The sequence below is a fragment of the Cryptomeria japonica genome, chromosome 10 (genome assembly GCF_030272615.1).
Source record: "Cryptomeria japonica chromosome 10, Sugi_1.0, whole genome shotgun sequence".
Taxonomy (NCBI): Eukaryota; Viridiplantae; Streptophyta; class Pinopsida; order Cupressales; family Cupressaceae; genus Cryptomeria; species Cryptomeria japonica.
In genome coordinates this window covers 715,095,974-715,117,616 of record NC_081414.1, presented here as the reverse complement: position 1 = coordinate 715,117,616, position 21,643 = coordinate 715,095,974, and the positions used below count along the sequence as shown (strand labels likewise).

Below are 21,643 nucleotides of genomic sequence, written 5' to 3'. Positions count from 1 at the left end.
TAAATGATATCCTTGGGTTAGCCAGGGATGGGGTTGTTGGTTATTTTAGGATTTCTTTAAGTAGTTTGTCATGGAGATAAAAATTAAATATCAAATTACACACTATGAAACATATTTGAATCTCATTATGGATTGAATGGACTTCCAAGAAAAGTGAATTGGATAAAAAGATGCTTGTTATCCTAGAGATTGTAGTGAAATACATTAGCATCATGAAGAATGCCTATGAGAACAAACCTAGAAAAAGTGGACAAAGTTACTCATACCTCTATCCATAATAGTGTTGAAGGTATCTAAATTTTTTCTGAGAAGTTGAGAAACATCAAGGATGAGAACACCATGGGAGCTTCTAGTTCTAGTGATAAGAATGTTGGTGTGAAGAAGTGAAGGGTAAACATGGTAATCTCTTGGTTGAGAAGGGAACTTGTTCGCACATGTGTGGCAACTTGAAGAATTATTTTGAAGAGGAAAATAAATATTTGTATAGTCTAGTTGATCTTAAAATGAGCTTCTATCAGTAGGAGCTATAGGCTTCTAAGAAAATAAGATGTTGCATTAGGATTATCTGGTCATTTCTTTTTTGTTGTTTCTTGTTTTTTTTTACTATTTGTAGGATGTTGGTTGGCTATGTTTATCTATTAAGAAACATCTAGTAAATAGGTTTTTGGGTCCCTTCAAAACATGTTTTACCCTTAATAAAAAGTATTATAGCATGAACATATAAATTTATTAATATTTCCAATCCAATAAGCAAGTTGCTTCATGTGTACACTAAATAAAAGATACACTTTGGCAGCTAAGACTGGGAGCACCTAGACCATTTTTATTATGAATGTAAAATCACATCTTCGTTAAATCAAATATTTGCATCATCAGATGGTAGACTTGTTTCTCAGAAAGTCTCATCAACCATATTAATCATGCCATTAGAGTCCCACTTGGCCTCAAGAAATCTATTTGCAGGACACCATGAAGACTATATTTGTCTATTACATTGTTTGATGGAATCATATTGACAATGCCAACGGCTTTGTTGTCAATGTTTAAGAGGACTTAGAAACTCTTTTACGATGGATCATAAACATGGATAACACATTTAGTATATTATTCTCTACAATGGAATCATTACTGTACAAGTCCGGATTTGACGTGCGCACTATGCCCACCACTGACAACCCAAAATAAGATTCCATATCCGTCACATAATATCATTTCAACATTTATTCTTCCAAATATTATTGCCAGTCATTCATTCATTATCTCTTCGTAAAGCAATCAGCTCCTTCATTGTAATCAGTATTCTTATTAGTATTTTATAGTTAGATAGTATTATTGTAATGGACAATCATACAATTTTACAGCAAAATAATAATCGTAGCAAAATAATAATCCAAATAATAATATGGAAGCACGATGATAGCAAAATAATAATCAAAATATGTGAAAAGATTGTATCAGATGAAAGAAGAATTTCTGACCAGAAGAAAATTCTGAAAGATAATTATATGTTTAGTCTTCGATGTTACTATATTTAACCATGAAATGCCCTAGCATTTTAATAATGGTGTTGAATAAATAACCGCCATGAGAATTTTAATCAACGGACAAACTTGATAGCCAAATTTTATTCATGCAGCAGGGATAATTAATAATAATTTTTTTTTTCAATAAACCACTTCCTTGCAAAGACTTGTATTATGAACTAAATTTATGATGAGGATAAAATTAGTTTAGCTAAAGAGGTATAAGAATTTGCACACATAACTGCAAACCACATGACCACTAGAACTATTAATATAATATCATTTAATACACACGATTAACTATTTCTAATTTTTACAACTCCATTCCCCTTCAACGAGGAAACTACATAGCTTTCATGGGTTGCTTGGATTGAGTGAGGTAAGATTGTGTTGGCCTCGAGTGAAACTAGATTGGTTAAGTGCAAGCGCGTTAGGCCAGCACTGAGCAAGACAGTTGCCAGATGCACAGTAATCTGAAGTACTTCCACACCAATCATATATGCTTCAACATCGCCCACTATTTCACCAGAAATTCCCAGCAGGACTGCATGTTGGATCTCCCTTTACCTTCACCATAACTGCCATCAACACTAACAACATATAAAGTGCTAATCTTGATCTCCTCTCTGCCATCTTTTCTCTATCTGCAAGAACAACAATTCCATAATAAAAATATTATAATCTTCACTTCTTTATAGAATAATAAGAAAATCATACTTGTCATTTTATGGGTAGCTAGTAAAGATTATCCACTGAAGTTAAATAAATAATTTGAAAAAGGGAAAAACTTGTATTATAATATCTGCATATGAAAAGCGGGCAGGCAGAGACAGACTTGTTTGACAAGAGGTCTTAAAAAACCAACAATGGCAGAGGTGCAGGGTTTGTTAAGAGCACTTTTGATGATAAATAATTGTAGAGAGCATCACTATTTATAAGTGTGATATTTTGGTCATGCCGTGTTCATATGGGTATGGTTAGCTTGGTTGAATATTGTTCCTGTGGTATATTCTGGTATTATTAGGTTGAGATCTTCTCTTTTATTAGTACTTGCCTTTAGGCAATACTATTGTAATGAGTTTTTTGTTTTCCCACTTAACTAGTTATTTAAAAAAATTAATTTCAACCAATCACAAACAAATTTTAATTTTTAATTTTTTCAATCTTTTTATTTACCAAAGTCTAATTGTACAATTTTTAACATTATAAATTACGAAAATTATTTTTCGTACAATTTAGCTGTTATAAGCCGATTTTTAGGAAATCCAAAATAACTCTTTATTCACTTTAACAAAAGACATTTCATTTAATCGATATTATTACTTAGTCTAAATCATATTATTACTATTAGTATTTAAGAAGATGGTAATGAGATGTTCCAAAGAGGGGTAGTCTAAATCCAAGAAATAGGTTAAGTCCCAAGATAGGGTGGGGATCAGCGACCCATAAGCCTTGAGGGTATAAACCCAAGATAGGTAAGGGCTTGGATCTGTAAACTTTGAGGGATCCTATTGTAGTTGGTCTCTAAATGCTTTGGTAATATACGTAAACCCTTCTCCCTTAAAACTGAACTAGTAGCAGGGTTTGATATCTATATTAAGAACTATAAAAAATGAAATTAATCATCTAGAAGTTAGTTTCTTGGAATATTAGAGGCCTGGTAGATCCATGTAGAAAACACGTTGATAAAATATATCTCAACTTGATTAAGGATATTGATTTTCTAATGTTGCAAGAACTCAAAGCTACCGAGTTTAATCTGGATGTCTATCTAGACTTTATTTGGAAAGAGTCTCAAAAAATCTACACTAACCATCCCAAAGGAAAGGGTGGTGTTTCTCTATTGGTCAATAACAAGTGGGCAAAAATGATAACCGACAAAGGTATCTCCCCCTGCAATAGGGTTGTTCGGACCATTTTCAATGACAATAACTCCTGCTTTGGGGTCTGCTCCGTTTATGCCCCCAATGAATATAAAGATAGAATAGAACTATGGAACTACCTTGACTCTCTCTGTGATATCCCTTCGATCATCGCGGGTGACTTCAATATGATCGAGCACCATGAGGATAAGAGTGGTGGCAACCCTTTCGAATGGAAAACCCTTTAAAAACCTCACTGGGATAAACTTAAGCAGCATAAGGATTTATTTGATCACTTTGGTGCTTGGTATACATGGTGTAATTTCTAGCAAGGATGCAATCAAATCTACTCTAGACTTGACTGGGTGTATGCTAACAAGGATTTCTTCTCCTTTCCTCCTGATGACCTTGGAAACCGTTTAAATGTCTTGGCTACAACCATCTCGGATCATCACCCTATTGCTGCCCAGATTATCCTATCCAACTCCACTCCCCTTTCCCCTCTACCTGGGTACAAATTCCTCCTTAATATTAATCTTCTTAAGGACCCAATGGTCCCTGCTACCATCAAGATGATTAGATTCTTCAATCTTCAAGACCGCAACCTTACTTCCCCTACTGACAGATGGAATTATAACCTTATCGCCTGGCAGAAACTCCTTCAAACCATTGGGAAAAATAAGGCCATGAACCTTAGAACCTCTGAGAAATCCCTTTCCAGCATGCTCCACTCCCTTGAAGGCGAACTGCAACAATCTCCAAACAATGTTAATCTTGCCTCCCATATGGCTATGGCCAAGAATTCCCTTAGACAACATCAACAAGTCAAAATCAGAGGTGCTATGATTAGATCCCGACAACACTGGCTCCAATTTGGCGATAGAGGATCGAAATTCTTTTTTAACCTCCTCAAGCATAAAAACCTTAGAGAAAAAGTGGATAGATTTGTGGTTGATGGTAAGGAACTTGTTGATCCTTTGGATATTATAGAGGCCTTCTCCCTGTACCATCAAAACCTCTTCACATCTGAGGATTCTAATGTGGCTAGAGCACTTAGAATTAGATTTTTTGCTATCATACCCCTCAAAATATCTAGTGGTGACTCCCTACTTCTTAAGCAAGAGATATCCATTGACGAGGTTGAGAGAGCTATCATCTCCCTTAGTAATGGTAAGGCACCTGGGCTAGATGACCTCCCTGCTGAATTCTATAAGGCCAATATTGACTGGGTTAGTAAAGACCTCCATGAGATATTCAATGAAGCCATTAACAAGGGATCTCTGGGTGAAGGTATCAACCAAGGGATTATTAAACTAATCCCTAAGAACGGGGACAAGACTCTTGTCAAGAACTGGAGGCCGATCACCCTCCTCAATGTCTCTTACAAAGTCTTGGCCAAAATCCTTGCGAGTAGACTTGAAAAAATCCTCCCTAAGTTTATCTTCTCAACCTAAACTAGCTTCATCAAAGGAAGATACATCCTTGAGAACTTGATCACTAGCTGGGAAGCCATGGAATGGGCTAAAATCTCCAACCATGATGCCGCTATGTTCCTCCTTAACTATGAAAAGGCCTACGACAGAGTTGAATGAAAAGTTTTGTGACATGGTTAAAACCCTCTTTAAGGATGCCTCTGCCCTTATTGATATTAATGGTACCCTTTCTTTACCAATCAAACTATCCAAATCCATCTGCCAAGGGTGCCCTCTTGGCCCTACCCTCTTTGTGATTGCATCTGACACCCTCTTCTATCTTCTTAGGGACAACTCAATTTCCCCTGTGTTAAAGGTCTTAGACTCTCTGATCAATCCCAGCTCCTTAACATCCAATTTGCTAACAACACCTCACTTTTCCTTGAACTCACCAAGAAGAACTTTGAAGCCCTTAACCAAAAAATTGAAATCTTTGGCTTTGTCTCTGGTGCAAAAATCTCCCAGTCTAAGTGTCTTCTTCTGGGATGGCAAGACCTACCTCCCGATTGGGTCCCACAACTTGGGTTCCAGTGGGGGGACCTAAAAAGATCATTAGATATCTTGGTATCCCCTTCTCCATCGCCCCCTCCCTCAAAGAAATGTGGTATTGGGTCAAAGAGAGAATTGGCCAAAAACTCAAAAAATGGAACAATAAGTATCTCTCTCTTGCTGGTAGGGTTCAAGTTTGTCAAAAGATGTTCTCCTCTTACAACATCTACTACTCCTTGGCCTGGATGTTTAGCAACTACCAAATCCTTGAGATTCAAAATCTTATAAGGAATTTCTTGTGGTCCAATGGCAAGGGAAGTAAAAAAAGCATGCTGTCAAGTGGGCATGGTGTCATGTTGAAAAGAAACTGGGTGGCCTCGGCCTTAAAGACCTTAGATTACACGGGATCTCTCTTGCTGCTAAATGGATTTTCCATGCTCTTGACGGTGATGAGCCTTGGAAAATACTCATTAGAAATAACATTGAGAAATCCATCCCAAAATATGCTAAATCATGGAAATCTCTCCCATTTGTTGATCTTGTGGCTGGTAAATTCCCTGTCTCGATGCAAGCAACTACTATTTTCAAGTCGATTTGGAAGGCCTGGGAGCATGTTAGAGGCTCTCTTAATAACACTGACTATTATACCATTAGCCATATTCATGGTGAGACATCTATATGGTGGAATCTCACCCACTCTAATAAACCTCTTGCCCTTACCCAAGGATGCTCTGCTAGACTTTGGGCTTAGAAGGGAATTAGATACCTCATTGATATCTTGGAACATGATGTCCTTATCTCTTGGCATGAACTTAGCAGAACCTTTGGTCTCCCTGAATCCCAAAAAAAAACTTACAAACTGATCCAACTTGCCTGTGCCACCTTCAATCTTCCCAAGGATTGCGCCCTTGACTCCCATAGGCACCTCCTCTACAAATGGCCTAGTGGTACTTCCCTCCATAAGATTAAATCCCATGACATATATTTTGTGTTGTCCTATGATCCCACCGTCCTCTCCAACATTAATCAGATATGGTATTCTGATCTTGATGCATCTCTTTGGCAGTCCTCCTTCAACAAATTTTGGAAATCCCCTATTGAACAAAAAATTAAGTATTCTAGGTGGCTTCTCCTTATTGACAGGCTGCCGATAAGAAAGGACAATTCTAATACTAAACTTTTCTCTATTTGTAAGACCTCGGAGACTTCTAGACATTTTTTTTTTACTGCATTGTTGCTAAGGAAATATGGATTATGTTTGGTTTTATCTTACCTCACAGTGTAAATATTTTGGAGATTGTTAATGGACATATTCATGGAATTAAAAAAGATGCTAATCTTCTTTGGTCTATTCTCTCTACTTAAATCTTATGAAAACTATGGAAAATTAGAAACGACGATAGATTTCAGGATTGACCTAGGATCCCTACTGAGTCTTTCAAAAGCCTCACCTTTCACAATATTGTTGTGCATGTATCTATCATCATGGACATTGAAAGAAACAAACTGCTTAGGTTCCACAAAGATGGGGCACCTACCCTGTTAGTCTATAAAATGCGTTGTGGGTACGAGTGGATGAGAAGCACTGAGAGCCTCACCTCCTTTGACCATGCCCTGAGCAAGCTAATGAAGGAAATACATGACAATGGCATGGCACCACCACAGATTGCTATGCTTGCTCGGATTCAAGTTAGAAGGAACATTGTCTGGATGGAGGGCCCTGCTGGGTGGTTTGCCTAGGTTGAAAATCAGAATGACATCCTCTATTGACGTATACTGCCCCCCGAATTTTTGTTGTGAATCAATTGTTTCCCAGGTTGATCGCATTGACATATACTCCTTTTGTGGCTATTCTGATTATCATTTTTGTTTCATTTGATTACTACCCCCTCGGTTAGGATGTTTTGTTGGCTGATTAGTTTATTTGAGTCATATATTCTCTAGCTCAGTCTGTTGGTTCTCCATGTTTAATTCTATTTTTTATGGGTTGAGGCTTGCGTCCCCCTCTAGTTCCTTGATTTTTTGTAAACTCTCAATTTTAAAATATAAGAACTTACTTACATAGCTGTAATTACATGATGATTAAAATTCTTGATACAATTTTATTTATTTGTGGATGGCTTAAATCACACACACTAAATTTTGATTTCTAAATTTAAAAATGTTAAACACTCAGAATCAACTGACATTCTCTAGATTTCATATGTTGCTTAGTATAAAAGATTAACTAATTCTTCTTCATCAAGCCTGATAGCAGTGATGGATTGCTATGGAGAGGCTGAGGTAAGGTTGTGTTGAGCTACACTCAAACTAGAATGATTAAGTGCAAGGGCATTTGGCCAGCACTGAACAAGACAATTGCCAGATGCACAGTAGTCTGATGTACTTCCACACCAGTTATAAATGCTGCAACATCACCCACTATTGCACCAGAAGTTCCCAGCTAGACTGCATGTTGGATCGGCTTCTACCATAACTGCCATCAACACTAACAACATATAAAGTGCTAATCTTGATCTTCTCTTTGCCATCTTTTCTCTATCTACAAGAACAACAATTCCACTATAAAAATATTATTATGTTCACTTCTATAAACAACAATAAGAATATCATACTACTAATTTTGAAGGTAGTAAAGATTATGCACTACTGTTATTTAAATAATTTGAAAAAGGGAAAAAAAACTTGTATTATGATATCTGCATATGAAAATCAGGCAAATAGAGACACGGACTTGTTTGACAAAAGGTCTTCTTAAAAAACCAAGAATAGCAAAGGTGCAAGGGTTGTTAAGAGGACATTCTATGATAAATAATTGTAAACAGCATCACTATTAATAAGTATGATTTTTTTGGTCAAGCATTTAGAGATAAGGTCAACTCTTTCTCATGATACCTTGTCTACCATAAAAAGAATTTTTTATATATTGTTCATATTAAAAATATTAAATAATTGCTTTATTCTTATTAAGTATTTTATAAATTTCTTCCATATATGTAACTAGAGGAATCAGTCCTGTGCAATCTTTTAGAGATTTAAATCTTTATAGAAAACATAATTTAAGAAACATGTCACCATTAATTAAACTTAATTTTTTAAATTATAATTAATTCTTTATATTCCATTTAATATTTTAAATATTATAATTTTATCTCAAAACTCTACAATTTTTAGTAATAGAAAAATATTTTAATTGATTTAAAATTTTAATAAACTTTTTAAGAATTTAAAAAGATAATAATAAGAGATATGAATTGGTATTTTTACATCTATAATGTTAATAATGTTAATAATGTTGCTTGTATATATTCACAAATCATTGAAAGGATTTATAATTTTAAAATAATTTAATTATGAAATTAAAAATATATTAAAATATTAAATTTATTAAAGTCCCCAAAATAGTAAGTATTTATATTCAAGCTGAATATAGTAATACCAAGAAAGTACATAGAGGAGTGATACAACAAATGGAATCATTTAATGTAAATGAGGATAAGTGCATAAATTCAATAGATCCAATCATTCATTTGTAAGATTTTCTAATTTGTAAGTGGTTTTAAAGATTTGTAAGTAGACAACACTCATTGATCTTCATTAATAAGCTTTCTCTATATAGTCTAATGTTACTTTTCCATTGGAGAATGAATCCAATTGATCTAGTATGAAAAGGATTTCATCATTCCACTTGGCATCCCACCATCTCAACTAAAATCTTCAAGTTGTAATATACTATAACCAAAAGAAAGGAACTCTTCAAATATAATCTTAAGAAAATAATTTATAACATAATACCTTAATAATATGTTATTAAAATTAAAATTGATATAATTTTATATGTGCCAAAACAAATTTAACTAGTGTAATAATATTCAAATTTTAATATATAATTAAAATAAATGATATAAATATATCAACAATTACATTTTATAATAAAATTAAGTGACAGAAACTAGAATGATCTCTATATAAGCTTCTAAATTTAAAGCAATATAACAATTAATACATCTCCCTTATCAACTATTTTCTAATTGTTTTACTATTAATCTTTTAATAATTTTTAAGAATAAACTAAATTTATAGATTCAATGCATTTTCAAGGAATCTTGGTACACTCGAATTGTTCATGGTAAATCTTTAAAAGTAAGATTCCCACAGACAAATCATGTTATTGTGAGAGAATGAATGCAGTCAAAACACACAACATCAAATGAAAAAAAAAAAGGAAAATGTCCTTGTGAGATAATGAATGCAGTCAAGACCCACAACATCAAATGACAAAAAAAGAAGAAAATGTCCTTGTAAAAAAATGAATACAATCAAGACCCACAACATCAAATGAAAAAAAAGGAAGATTAGATAGAGAAATTTTTTATTAAACAAATCAACTCTACAAAATTTCGATTAGCAGTTCGATTGGTGGTCTGAAGCTTGTAATTGTGATTTCTACTTCATATGTTTTCTTTTTCACAAGTGGACCAACGACAGAAAGAAATAATTCAGAAAAAAAAACACTTACAATTTCACAGTGTATTCTAACCGACTTTATATCCCCTTCACTTTGAATGCCCTATTTTTTTAATTTTAATATCTATATATACACCTCATTTTATGTGTTCCATTTTAAATATAATCACATCATTTTATTATTTTTTCTTAAAAAGCATACAAGTGCAATGCAGAAATATCTCATCTAACTGGAATGACGAATTTTTTAGTTCTTTAATTGCATTATTTTTATCAAAGATAATAAAAATGCAATGCAGAGATACCTAATCTCAAAATCAGAATTCTGAAAACCCCCCTCTATATATTGTCATAAATATTGTCTTAAAACCCCCCTCTATATAGTAGTGAATAAAAATGATGTATTATTATGTATTGTTGGGATTAAGGTATCTCAATCTTAGAGTCCAAACATACTTATTTAATTATTTATTTTATTTACACCCACTTTGAAAGTTCTAAATTTTAGGGAACTAGTGTCATACGTTGCTAGGTTGAGACTATGACTAATTCATATTATGGCTATCATGGTTTCTAGTTTGGTGGAAGAGTCATGGAGAGTTACTTTTTTGCAGCTTGCATTTATGGTTTGAGTTTAATTTTGATAAGTGGTGTGAGGTAAGGAAGACGCCTATTTGGTCATGAAAACTTCAATGTTGTACTTACATTATATTTGTCAAGATGACCATTATGGAAGATATAGGTGTTATTGTATTGAAAGTTGCTATGTGCAACATGTCATGGGATTAGTAAGACGTTTTTTATTACATAAGTTACCTCTTAGGCATTCAAGATGTTTTTGGAAACCATGGGTGCATACTTATGTGCGTTGAGCTCTATTACTATGTTAATACCCTTAGTTATTTTAAAGAGAGACAAGTTGATTGTTTTCTAAGGCATTGTTATGTTGCCACAACTGTTCTCGAATTCTCTGTTGTAGCTACTCCTGAAGATCATTAGCTTTGTGCATTGTATTATGAGTATTGGTGTTATTGATAAGACAATTGAGTCTATCTTTTTGAGTGTGGGTTTTTTCTCGAAAGGGTTTTGCCATGTACATCTAGTGTTGTGGTTTTATATTTTTAACTTTAATTTTATATGTGTTTATCTAATTTGTAATCATTTAAGAGTTTGTAAGAAATGTTTGCACCATCTATCCTATTAGATTTAGCATTTGGAAGTATTATTCTACACTTTGGCTTCCTTTCAATTAGTATTAGAGCTTGGCTAACTTTACTATTGTTATTGGCTTGACGTATTTTTGTGTTGATCTAGTTTTAGTGGGAGTTTTGCAGAGGAAGATTTCATAATTTTGTTGCAACTTTGGTATGGAAAGCACATCTAGTAGATAGTGATGGATAAATTTAATGGCAGCAATTTTGAGTTGTGGAAACTCAAAATGGACATACTTGTGGATAGAGATCTATGGGTTGCAATTTCTTCAATGAAAACTTAAAATACACCATTGGATGCATGGGATAAAATGGATTATAAAGCTAAGGGTTTGATAAGGCTCTATGTAGTTGATTTATTGTTCTTGAATTTCTATGAGGAGAAGACTATAGCTTCACTTTAGAAAAATCTTGGTGATATTTATCAAGGGAAAACCTTAGTAAATAATGTATTCCTAAGAAAGAAATTGTATTCTTTGAGGATGGATGAAGGATGGTTCGTTGTAGATCACATGAGTGCATTCAACATGCTAGTTTCTAAACTAAATTTTGTTGGTGATGAGATTGATGATCAACATAAATGTATGCTTCTATTATGTTCCTTGTCAGAATCATGGGATCGTCTTGTGATGGTCATTGGAAGCAAAACAACCACTTTCAAGATCGAGGATGTGGTTGGCTTGTTCTTAGGTGAAGATACGTGGAGGAAATATTTTGAGATGGCTAACAAGGCCCTAGTTGCTCACAGTAGAATGATGGAGAAAGGAAATAAAAAGGACAAGAAGGGTAAATCAAAGTATTTGGGGAGATCTAAGTCTCTTGGTAAAAATTCCAATGTGACATGTTGAAACTATGGCAAATCTGGTCATTTTCAAATAGAGTGCAAGGAGGAGGAGAAAAAGAAAGGTATAAAGGATTTCTATAATCTTGACTCTAATAAATCCTCTCATGGTGAAGTAGATGATTTTATCATAGCTTTTGCAACATGTGCATCGAAAAATGTATGGTTGATAGATTTAGGTTCCTCTTTCTGCATGACCTCTCATAGAGGTTGGATTTCAAAGTGTGAAAAATTTGATGGTGGGAAGGTATATCTGGGTTATGAATCTCACCTAAAGGTTGTTGGCCATGGAAGAGTCAAGATTTTATTTCCTAATGGAATAATGAAAGAGATTGATAGTCTTGCAATCCTTGGTTTGGCATGAAACTTACTTTCAATTAGCAAGTTGAGTGATCTGGGTGCATAGGCTATTTTCTCAAGTAATGCATGTAAGCTAACAAGAGGCTTTATGGTTCTTTCTAAGGGAGTTTAGATTGGCACCTTATATAAGCTAAATGTGCATGCATGGTTCAATGAAATAGTGCTTTTGTGAAGTCCAAGAAAAAGTATTTTGATTCTTTGTCCTCACCATTAGATCAAGCAAAAAAGAAGATTGATGTCTCTACATTTGATGGCCATGATTTCTAGGTACTTAAGGGTGCAAATTCTTTGTAGACGAAGCTCCCAAATGAGAAGACAATGTTATGGTACTAAGGAATTAATCATATTGGTGAGAAGGCTCTTAGAGCCCTAAAAAACAAGATGCTTGTTACAAGCCTTGATGATTGTAATCTTGAGTTTGACTTTTGTGAATATTATGTTTATGGAAAATAAAATTATATTTATTTTTATTAAAGTTCTCATAAGTCTTTTGGAGTTTTGGATTATATTCATTTGGATGCATTTGGTTCAATTAATGTTCCTTTGATATCTAGATCTGTGTCTTTTTTCTCTTTCGTAGATGACTATAGTAGGACAATTCTATATATTCTCATAATAAAATCTGAAGTTTTTAGTAAATTTAAGGAATTGAAATCCTTGGTTGAAAACTAGACTAGTAGAAAAATTAAGTGTTTGAGAATTGATAATGGTAGTTGAGTTTTGTTCAACAGAATTTAATAATTTATGTAAGGACAATGGGTTTGAAAGACATAATAAAATTCCGTACACCCCAAAAAAATTGGATTTTTCGAAAGAATGAATAGAAAATTGATGGAGAGGGCTAGGCATATGATAAGTGTAGTTGGGCCTTAACAAAAGTTCTGGACTAAAGTTGTAGCTACTTCATGTTATTCAATAAATAGATCTCCTATTTCAATGCTAGTTGAAAAGACACTCATGGAGGTACGGTCTAGTAAGAATCTCTTTTTGAGACATCTTAGAGTCTTTGGTTGTGAGGCATATGCACAACTACCAAGTGAGAAAGTATCAAAATTGGAGAACAAGATGGTTAGGTATATCTTAATCTGTTATGGTGTCAATGTGAAAGGCTGCAAGATTTAGGATCCATTTGAAGAGAAGGTTATCTATAGTAGAAGTGTGATCTTCCATGAGTTGAAATCTTCCACAATTGTTTTGCAGCCAGATAAGGAAGAAAAACAAAAAATGGAGGTAGTTTAGGTACCATCTACTCCTATAAGAAATGAACTATGCACTCCTGTTGGACCTAATGATGAGGAGAGTTCAAGTATTTTTGAAATTTCTAAAGAAGAAGAAGAACCTCAAACTTAGCCATTGAGGGGGTCTACCCATGATAGATAGTGCCTAATAGATATGTTTATTCACCAAAAAGGTTTAAAAATTCTTTTTTGGATTCCAAATGCATATTTTCTTTAATTAATCACTAATGAAGGATTGTTAGAGAATCTATGGGTATGCATGATATATATTCCTAAATGAAATCCATAAATGAAGCAATGACTACATTAAAAAAATGCTACATGGGATCTGGTACCATTTCCTGAAGGATAGAAGCCCATTGGATGTAAATGGGTGTTCAAAAAGAAATTGAGTCTAGATGGAAGTGTTGAGAAGTATAAAGCATGGTTGATTGTGAAGGTTTATTGTAATTTCCCCACTTTGAAATATAATTTAATAATAAATGAGAATAATAAAATTAAAATACAAAAGAATAAAATAAAAATAAAAATATAAAATAATATAATTAAAAATCGATTAAATTTAATGAATGGTTAAAAGACATGAAATGATAAGTTGTGACTTGCCCAAAATATAAGGTATAAAAGGGAGGAGAGAACTCATTTAAAGGGGGGATAATTTGGGAATCAGAAGTGCAGATTTTATTGTGAAAGGGTGTGTCCCTTGCCAAAGGACATACATGATGAAGAGGTGTGATCTCTCCCTCACATTGAGAGTATATAGGAAAGGAATCAAGATCATCCATGGATCAGATCAAATCAAAATTGTTATTAAGTTACAAGCAATAACACCCTTGTTCTTTGTGGTATGCGTGGGGATGTGTTTTATATGTATGCTTAGTATATAAATCCTTATAATGTTCTTACATATAATTTAATAGTACTATTAATATGGACTGCAATATGTATGACAGTCATACTTAATTTCATATATATATTCATAATACATAAGAAATTAGTATACTTAATAGTCTAAATCATGTTATTATTGTCAATATTTAAGAAGATGGTAATGAGATGTTCCAAAGAGGGGCATTCTAAATCCAAGCAATAGGTTAAGTCCCAAGATAGGGTGGGGATCAGTGACCCATAAGCCTTGAGGGTATAGATCCAAGATAGGTAAGGGCTTGGATCTATAAACTTTGAGGGAACCTATTGTAGTTGGTCTCTAAGCGCGTTAGTATTATGCGTAAACCCTTCTCCTTTAAAATTGAAGTAGTAGAAGGGTCTGATATCTATATTAAAAACTATGAATAGTGAAATTAATCATCTAATGAGGAAAATAGATAAGCACTTGTTAATAACGAATTGAAGAATATCAATCAATTAAAGCTATGAGATTTCCACAATCCATTTTGCATTTCTAGTGTATTTTTTTCTGGATTCGATTGTGTGTATATTTTTCCATCAACGTTTCGAATCACACTCCGTGATTCATCATCAGGATGATAAGAATTCCCAAGACATGAAAGATGTTGAGTTGCAGATTTGAGGCAAAATATAAAGAGGAGAGGGGTGGGGGAAGGCACGGGAAACAAGGAGAGAGGAAAGAGAAAAGGAAAAGACCACCTGAAGGATGAGAGACCTAAAACACTCCAAGGAATAAACCACCCACAAAAAAGAAAAAAGGAAAGCTCAGCACCATAATCAAAACCACTAAAGAACAAAAAAGAAGAAGAGAAAATGGGATAAAAATAAGAAACTAAAAGAATAAAAAATGATTATAAATACATAACGGAATAACCACAAAGGCAAAGACCAAAAGACAAAAACCAGAAACAAATAAGAAAAGAGAAAATTACAATTCCAAAAGAATGAGCATATAAAAATAAACACACGAGGAGGTCTAAAATCAAATAAAAACTAAATAAACAAATAGGAAAATAGACCAAAGGGGGAGAGGGCGATGCATAAATGAAGAAGAAAGAGGAGGAGAAGTCAAGGAGGGGGGCGGGGATGACGCTGGAGGGCAAGAAGAAGAGGGTGCCACGAGATGCTAAGGTTTAACCCATCGTCTCGATTAAGATTGGATGGGTGCTGAATGATAGCAATGGCCTCTTTAACTTTCCTCTTGAAAAAGTTGTTCTCCCTACACAATACCTGAGTGTCCTCTAAACAGATATGATGCTTGGTAGTTGATGAATGCTCAGCTAAGGCTGATTTGAGGGCACGTTCATGCTTAATGTCGGCACTATGCTCTTTTATTCGAGTCATGAACGAACGACCTGTTTCTCCAATGTATGGAGTTCCACAGGAGCATACAATCTTGTATACACCTGACTCTGAAAAGGCATCCCTAGTGTCCTTAAGCGGTGGGGCATGCCTCTTGATGGTGGAAACAGGTTTGAAGGCACAACGGAGACCTTTTTTCGCAAGGATTTTTGAGATTTTGTGAGAAATGCCTTCAACATAAGGGAGAGAGACATACGGGGCCTGAGATGGAGAGGGCACGGGATTCGAGATGGAAAGGAAATGAGATTTGGCTTGGAGGAAGGCCCGAGTGATCTGCTTGTTCGAGTAGCCATTCCAAAGGAAGACTTGACGAAGATGGGAGAGCTCTTGGTCTAAGTTATCCTTATCACAAATCCGATGGGCTCGTAAAGCCAAGGTTTTGAGGATCCCAACTTTCTGGCTATGGTGGTGATGAGAAGATGAATGAAGATATAAGTCAGTGTGGGTAGTTTTGCGAAACACCTGACGACCAAGGGATCCGTCAGGTTTTTTACAAATTAAGACATCGAGAAAGGATAAAAGGTTGTTGGATTCAAGTTCTTTGGTGAAGGTAATAGACGGAGAAATGTTGTTAAGGTGAGTATGAAATTCCTCTAACATGTCCAAGCCATGGGGCCAACATACATTGGTGTCATCCATATATCGTTTCCACCATTTTGGCTTGAGGGGGAAAGAATGTAAGGCCACCTCTTCAAAATGTTCCATGAATATGTTGGCAATGACCGGCGAGAGAGGGGAGCCCATGGCTACTCCGTCAACCTGTTCATAGATAACACCTTGGAAGGCGAAGAAGGTTGACCTTAAGCAAAGTTCCACTAAAGAGGCGATTTCCTCATTGACCTTAAGCTTGACAATCTCTATGGCGTCTAGAATAGGGACCTTGGTGAAGAGGGACACCACATCGAAGCTCACAAGAGTGTCTTGAGGGTCCAACTTAGTGTCCTTGATAAACTGGACAAATTGGTTGGAATCTTTGATGAAGGAGTTGGAGTTACCAACAAGCGGAGAGATTAATTTGGCAAGAAAAGCGGCTAACTTGTAAGTTGGAGACCCAATGGTATCGACAATGGGTCTCAAAGGAATGTTGGCTTTGTGAATTTTTGGGACCCCATATATACGAGGGGTCACTTCCTTAGACGGAAGAAGACGAAGTTTGGTAGAATCATCCAAAGAGGAGTTAGAAATAGCAGATCTAACTGCCTTCAGAATCTTCGGGCACGGGTTACGAGACAAAATTTTGTAACTACTGGAATCTGAGAGGAGGATTTCCATTTTGGCCAAGTAATCAGGTTTGCTCATAATGACCGTGGCATTGCCTTTGTCAGCTCTTGAGATGATAAGGTCATTATTGTGCATTAGATTATTGAAGGCCAACAGCTCAGCTTTAGGGATGTTGAATTTAGGAGGTTTGGCATAACGGAGCGCAACAGCACAATCTTGTCTAACCTCTTCAGCAACATCAAGAGGAAGGGTACGAACCGCATTTTCGATCTCGATGAGGAAGTCGATGTGCGGAATGTTGCGAGGAGTCAAGGCAAAGTTAAGACCTCGCTTGAGGAAGTTGAAAGCGAGAGGATCAATGTGGGCGGGAGAGAGGTTGACCACAAGTTTGGTCTCCCAATTACTAATGGGGTTGATGATAGGGGCTGACCTAGGAAGAGTGCCGAGATCCAAGGCGGGGGGTGGGGGGGCTGAAAAGACATAAGGACAAGACTGCAAGGAATGGGATGAGTTCACACCGAGGGGAGTGGTCGAGCAAGGTTTACGTGGAGGAAGATAAGCCACGAAGGATGTGTCCACCTCCTCCGTAGGAAGAGCCGGTTGCGGTTGGACACATGAGCATGAAATACTAACCTCACGTGCCACAGCCTGGTGATGGGACAGAGGAGGAGTGGCTCGAGGTTGGAAAAGATTGCAAGCTACGCAACCACAAAAACATGAAATGGCAGAGCAATTAAAGCAGAAGGGACGAGATTGGATAACTGAGGAAGAGGACAGCGTACATGGAGTTGACCGAGGAGAGCCGTTGCAATTCACCAACGGCTCCTCAGCAATTCACCAACGGCTCCTCAGCAACGGCTCTCCTCGGTCAACTCCAGGTACGCTGTCCTCTTCCTCAGTTATCCAATCTCGTCCCTTCTGCTTTAATTGCTCTGCCATTTCATGTTTTTGTGGTTGCGTAGCTTGCAATCTTTTCCAACCTCGAGCCACTCCTCCTCTGTCCCATCACCAGGCTGTGGCACGTGAGGTTAGTATTTCATGCTCATGTGTCCAACCGCAACCGGCTCTTCCTACGGAGGAGGTGGACACATCCTTCGTGGCTTATCTTCCTCCACGTAAACCTTGCCCGACCACTCCCCTCGGTGTGAACTCATCCCATTCCTTGCAGTCTTGTCCTTATGTCTTTTCAGCCCCCCCACCCCCCGCCTTGGATCTCGGCACTCTTCCTAGGTCAGCCCCTATCATCAACCCCATTAGTAATTGGGAGACCAAACTTGTGGTCAACCTCTCTCCCGCCCACATTGATCCTCTCGCTTTCAACTTCCTCAAGCGAGGTCTTAACTTTGCCTTGACTCCTCGCAACATTCCGCACATCGACTTCCTCATCGAGATCGAAAATGCGGTTCGTACCCTTCCTCTTGATGTTGCTGAAGAGGTTAGACAAGATTGTGCTGTTGCGCTCCGTTATGCCAAACCTCCTAAATTCAACATCCCTAAAGCTGAGCTGTTGGCCTTCAATAATCTAATGCACAATAATGACCTTATCATCTCAAGAGCTGACAAAGGCAATGCCACGGTCATTATGAGCAAACCTGATTACTTGGCCAAAATGGAAATCCTCCTCTCAGATTCTAGTAGTTACAAAATTTTGTCTCGTAACCCGTGCCCGAAGATTCTGAAGGCAGTTAGATCTGCTATTTCTAACTCCTCTTTGGATGATTCTACCAAACTTCGTCTTCTTCCGTCTAAGGAAGTGACCCCTCGTATATATGGGGTCCCAAAAATTCACAAAGCCAACATTCCTTTGAGACCCATTGTCGATACCATTGGGTCTCCGACTTACAAGTTAGCCGCTTTTCTTGCCAAATTAATCTCTCCGCTTGTTGGTAACTCCAACTCCTTCATCAAAGATTCCAACCAATTTGTCCAGTTTATCAAGGACACTAAGTTGGACCCTCAAGACACTCTTGTGAGCTTCGATGTGGTGTCCCTCTTCACCAAGGTCCCTATTCTAGACGCCATAGAGATTGTCAAGCTTAAGGTCAATGAGGAAATCGCCTCTTTAGTGGAACTTTGCTTAAGGTCAACCTTCTTCGCCTTCCAAGGTGTTATCTATGAACAGGTTGACGGAGTAGCCATGGGCTCCCCTCTCTCGCCGGTCATTGCCAACATATTCATGGAACATTTTGAAGAGGTGGCCTTACATTCTTTCCCCCTCAAGCCAAAATGGTGGAAACGATATATGGATGACACCAATGTATGTTGGCCCCATGGCTTGGACATGTTAGAGGAATTTCATACTCACCTTAACAACATTTCTCCGTCTATTACCTTCACCAAAGAACTTGAATCCAACAACCTTTTATCCTTTCTCGATGTCTTAATTTGTAAAAAACCTGACGGATCCCTTGGTCGTCAGGTGTTTCGCAAAACTACCCACACTGACTTATATCTTCATTCGTCTTCTCATCACCACCATAGCCAGAAAGTTGGGATCCTCAAAACCTTGGCTTTACGAGCCCATCGGATTTGTGATAAGGATAACTTAGACCAAGAGCTCTCCCATCTTCGTCAAGTCTTCCTTTGGAATGGCTACTCGAACAAGCAGATCACTCGGGCCTTCCTCCAAGCCAAATCTCATTTCCTTTCCATCTCGAATCCCGTGCCCTCTCCATCTCAGGCCCCGTATGTCTCTCTCCCTTATGTTGAAGGCATTTCGCACAAAATCTCAAAAATCCTTGGGAAAAAAGGTCTCCGTTGTGCCTTCAAACCTGTTTCCACCATCAAGAGGCATGCCCCACCGCTTAAGGACACTAGGGATGCCTTTTCAGAGTCAGGTGTATACAAGATTGTATGCTCCTGTGGAACTCCATACATTGGAGAAACAGGTCGTTCGTTCATGACTCGAATAAAAGAGCATAGTGCCGACATTAAGCATGAACGTGCCCTCAAATCAGCCTTAGCTGAGCATTCATCAACTACCAAGCATCATATCTGTTTAGAGGACACTCAGGTATTGTGTAGGGAGAACAACTTTTTCAAGAGGAAAGTTAAAGAGGCCATTGCTATCATTCAGCACCCATCCAATCTTAATCGAGACGATGGGTTAAACCTTAGCATCTCGTGGCACCCTCTTCTTCTTGCCCTCCAGCGTCATCCCCGCCCCCCTCCTTGACTTCTCCTCCTCTTTCTTCTTCATTTATGCATCGCCCTCTCCCCCTTTGGTCTATTTTCCTATTTGTTTATTTAGTTTTTATTTGATTTTAGACCTCCTCGTGTGTTTATTTTTATATGCTCATTCTTTTGGAATTGTAATTTTCTCTTTTCTTATTTGTTTCTGGTTTTTGTCTTTTGGTCTTTGCCTTTGTGGTTATTCCGTTATGTATTTATAATCATTTTTTATTCTTTTAGTTTCTTATTTTTATCCCATTTTCTCTTCTTCTTTTTTGTTCTTTAGTGGTTTTGATTATGGTGCTGAGCTTTCCTTTTTTCTTTTTTGTGGGTGGTTTATTCCTTGGAGTGTTTTAGGTCTCTCATCCTTCAGGTGGTCTTTTCCTTTTCTCTTTCCTCTCTCCTTGTTTCCCGTGCCTTCCCCCACCCCTCTCCTCTTTATATTTTGCCTCAAATCTGCAACTCAACATCTTTCATGTCTTGGGAATTCTTATCATCCTGATGATGAATCACGGAGTGTGATTCGAAACGTTGATGGAAAAATATACACACAATCGAATCCAGAAAAAAATACACTAGAAATATCAATCAATTTTAATATATTGAAATAGATCGGGTAGGGGACATTACAAATGGTATCAGTTCTTTGATCCTTCCATCCTAAAGGGTATAGATGAATCAATGAATCATTCTAGTCAATAAGAAGAAATCTAACAATATGTGTATTCATGTGTTTTCTCCATCCATGTGTATGCTTCGTGTTTGATTCATATTGGTAGATGACTTAGTTTGAGAAAATTATAATCAGCATTGCTTGAGGACAAGCAAATTTGGGAAGGGTAGACTGTAATGTCCTCACTTTGAAATATAATTTAATAATAAGTGAGAAGAATAAAATTAAAATACAAAAGAATAAAAATAAAATTAAAATTAAAATAAAAATATAAAAGAATATAATTAAAAATTCATTAAAGTTAATGAAAGGTCAAACGACATGAAATGATAAGTTGTGACTCGCCCAAACTATAAGGTATAAAAGAGAGGAGAGAAATCATTTGAAGGGGGGATAATTTGGGAATTAGAAGTGCAGATCTGATTGTGAAAGGGTGTGTCCCTTGCCAAAGGACATACATGATGAAGAGTGTGACCTCTCCCTCACATTGAGAGATATATGGGAAAGGAATCAAAAGCATCGAGAGATATCACCATGGATCAGATTAGATCAAAATTGTTATTAAGTTACATGCAGTAACACCCTTGTTCTTGGTGGTATGCATAGGGATGTGTTTAATATGTATGCTTAATATATAAAGCATGATAATGTTCTTACACACAATTTAATAGTATTATTATTATGGACTGCAATATGTATGTTAGTCATACTTAATTTCATATATATATTCATAATAACTAAGAAATTAGTATACTTAATAGTCTAAATCATGTTATTACCATCAGTATTTAAGAAGATGGTAATGAGATGTTCCAAAGAGGGGCAATCTAAATCCAAGCAATAG

The 21,643-nt window shown here is 36.4% G+C and overlaps 1 protein-coding gene and 1 long non-coding RNA gene across 2 annotated transcripts; both read right to left on the bottom strand.

The window, feature by feature from the left end:
• Window positions 1–1,791: 1,791 nt before the first annotated feature.
• On the bottom strand, window positions 1,792–2,415 carry LOC131029278 (uncharacterized). The gene is made up of 2 exons (XR_009102739.2): window positions 2,359–2,415; window positions 1,792–2,167 (listed from the first exon to the last, which is right to left on the bottom strand). It is a non-coding gene; the product is annotated as an uncharacterized LOC131029278 (long non-coding RNA).
• A 1,473-nt stretch (window positions 2,416–3,888) lies between these two features.
• LOC131859150 (uncharacterized) lies at window positions 3,889–17,571 on the bottom strand. Its single transcript, XM_059212707.1, has 3 exons — window positions 17,535–17,571; window positions 16,359–17,425; window positions 3,889–4,131 (listed from the first exon to the last, which is right to left on the bottom strand). The coding sequence occupies exons 1-3, from the start codon at window positions 17,569–17,571 to the stop codon at window positions 3,889–3,891; spliced, it is 1,347 nt and encodes a 448-aa protein (XP_059068690.1).
• Between the last annotated feature and the right edge of the window lie 4,072 nt (window positions 17,572–21,643).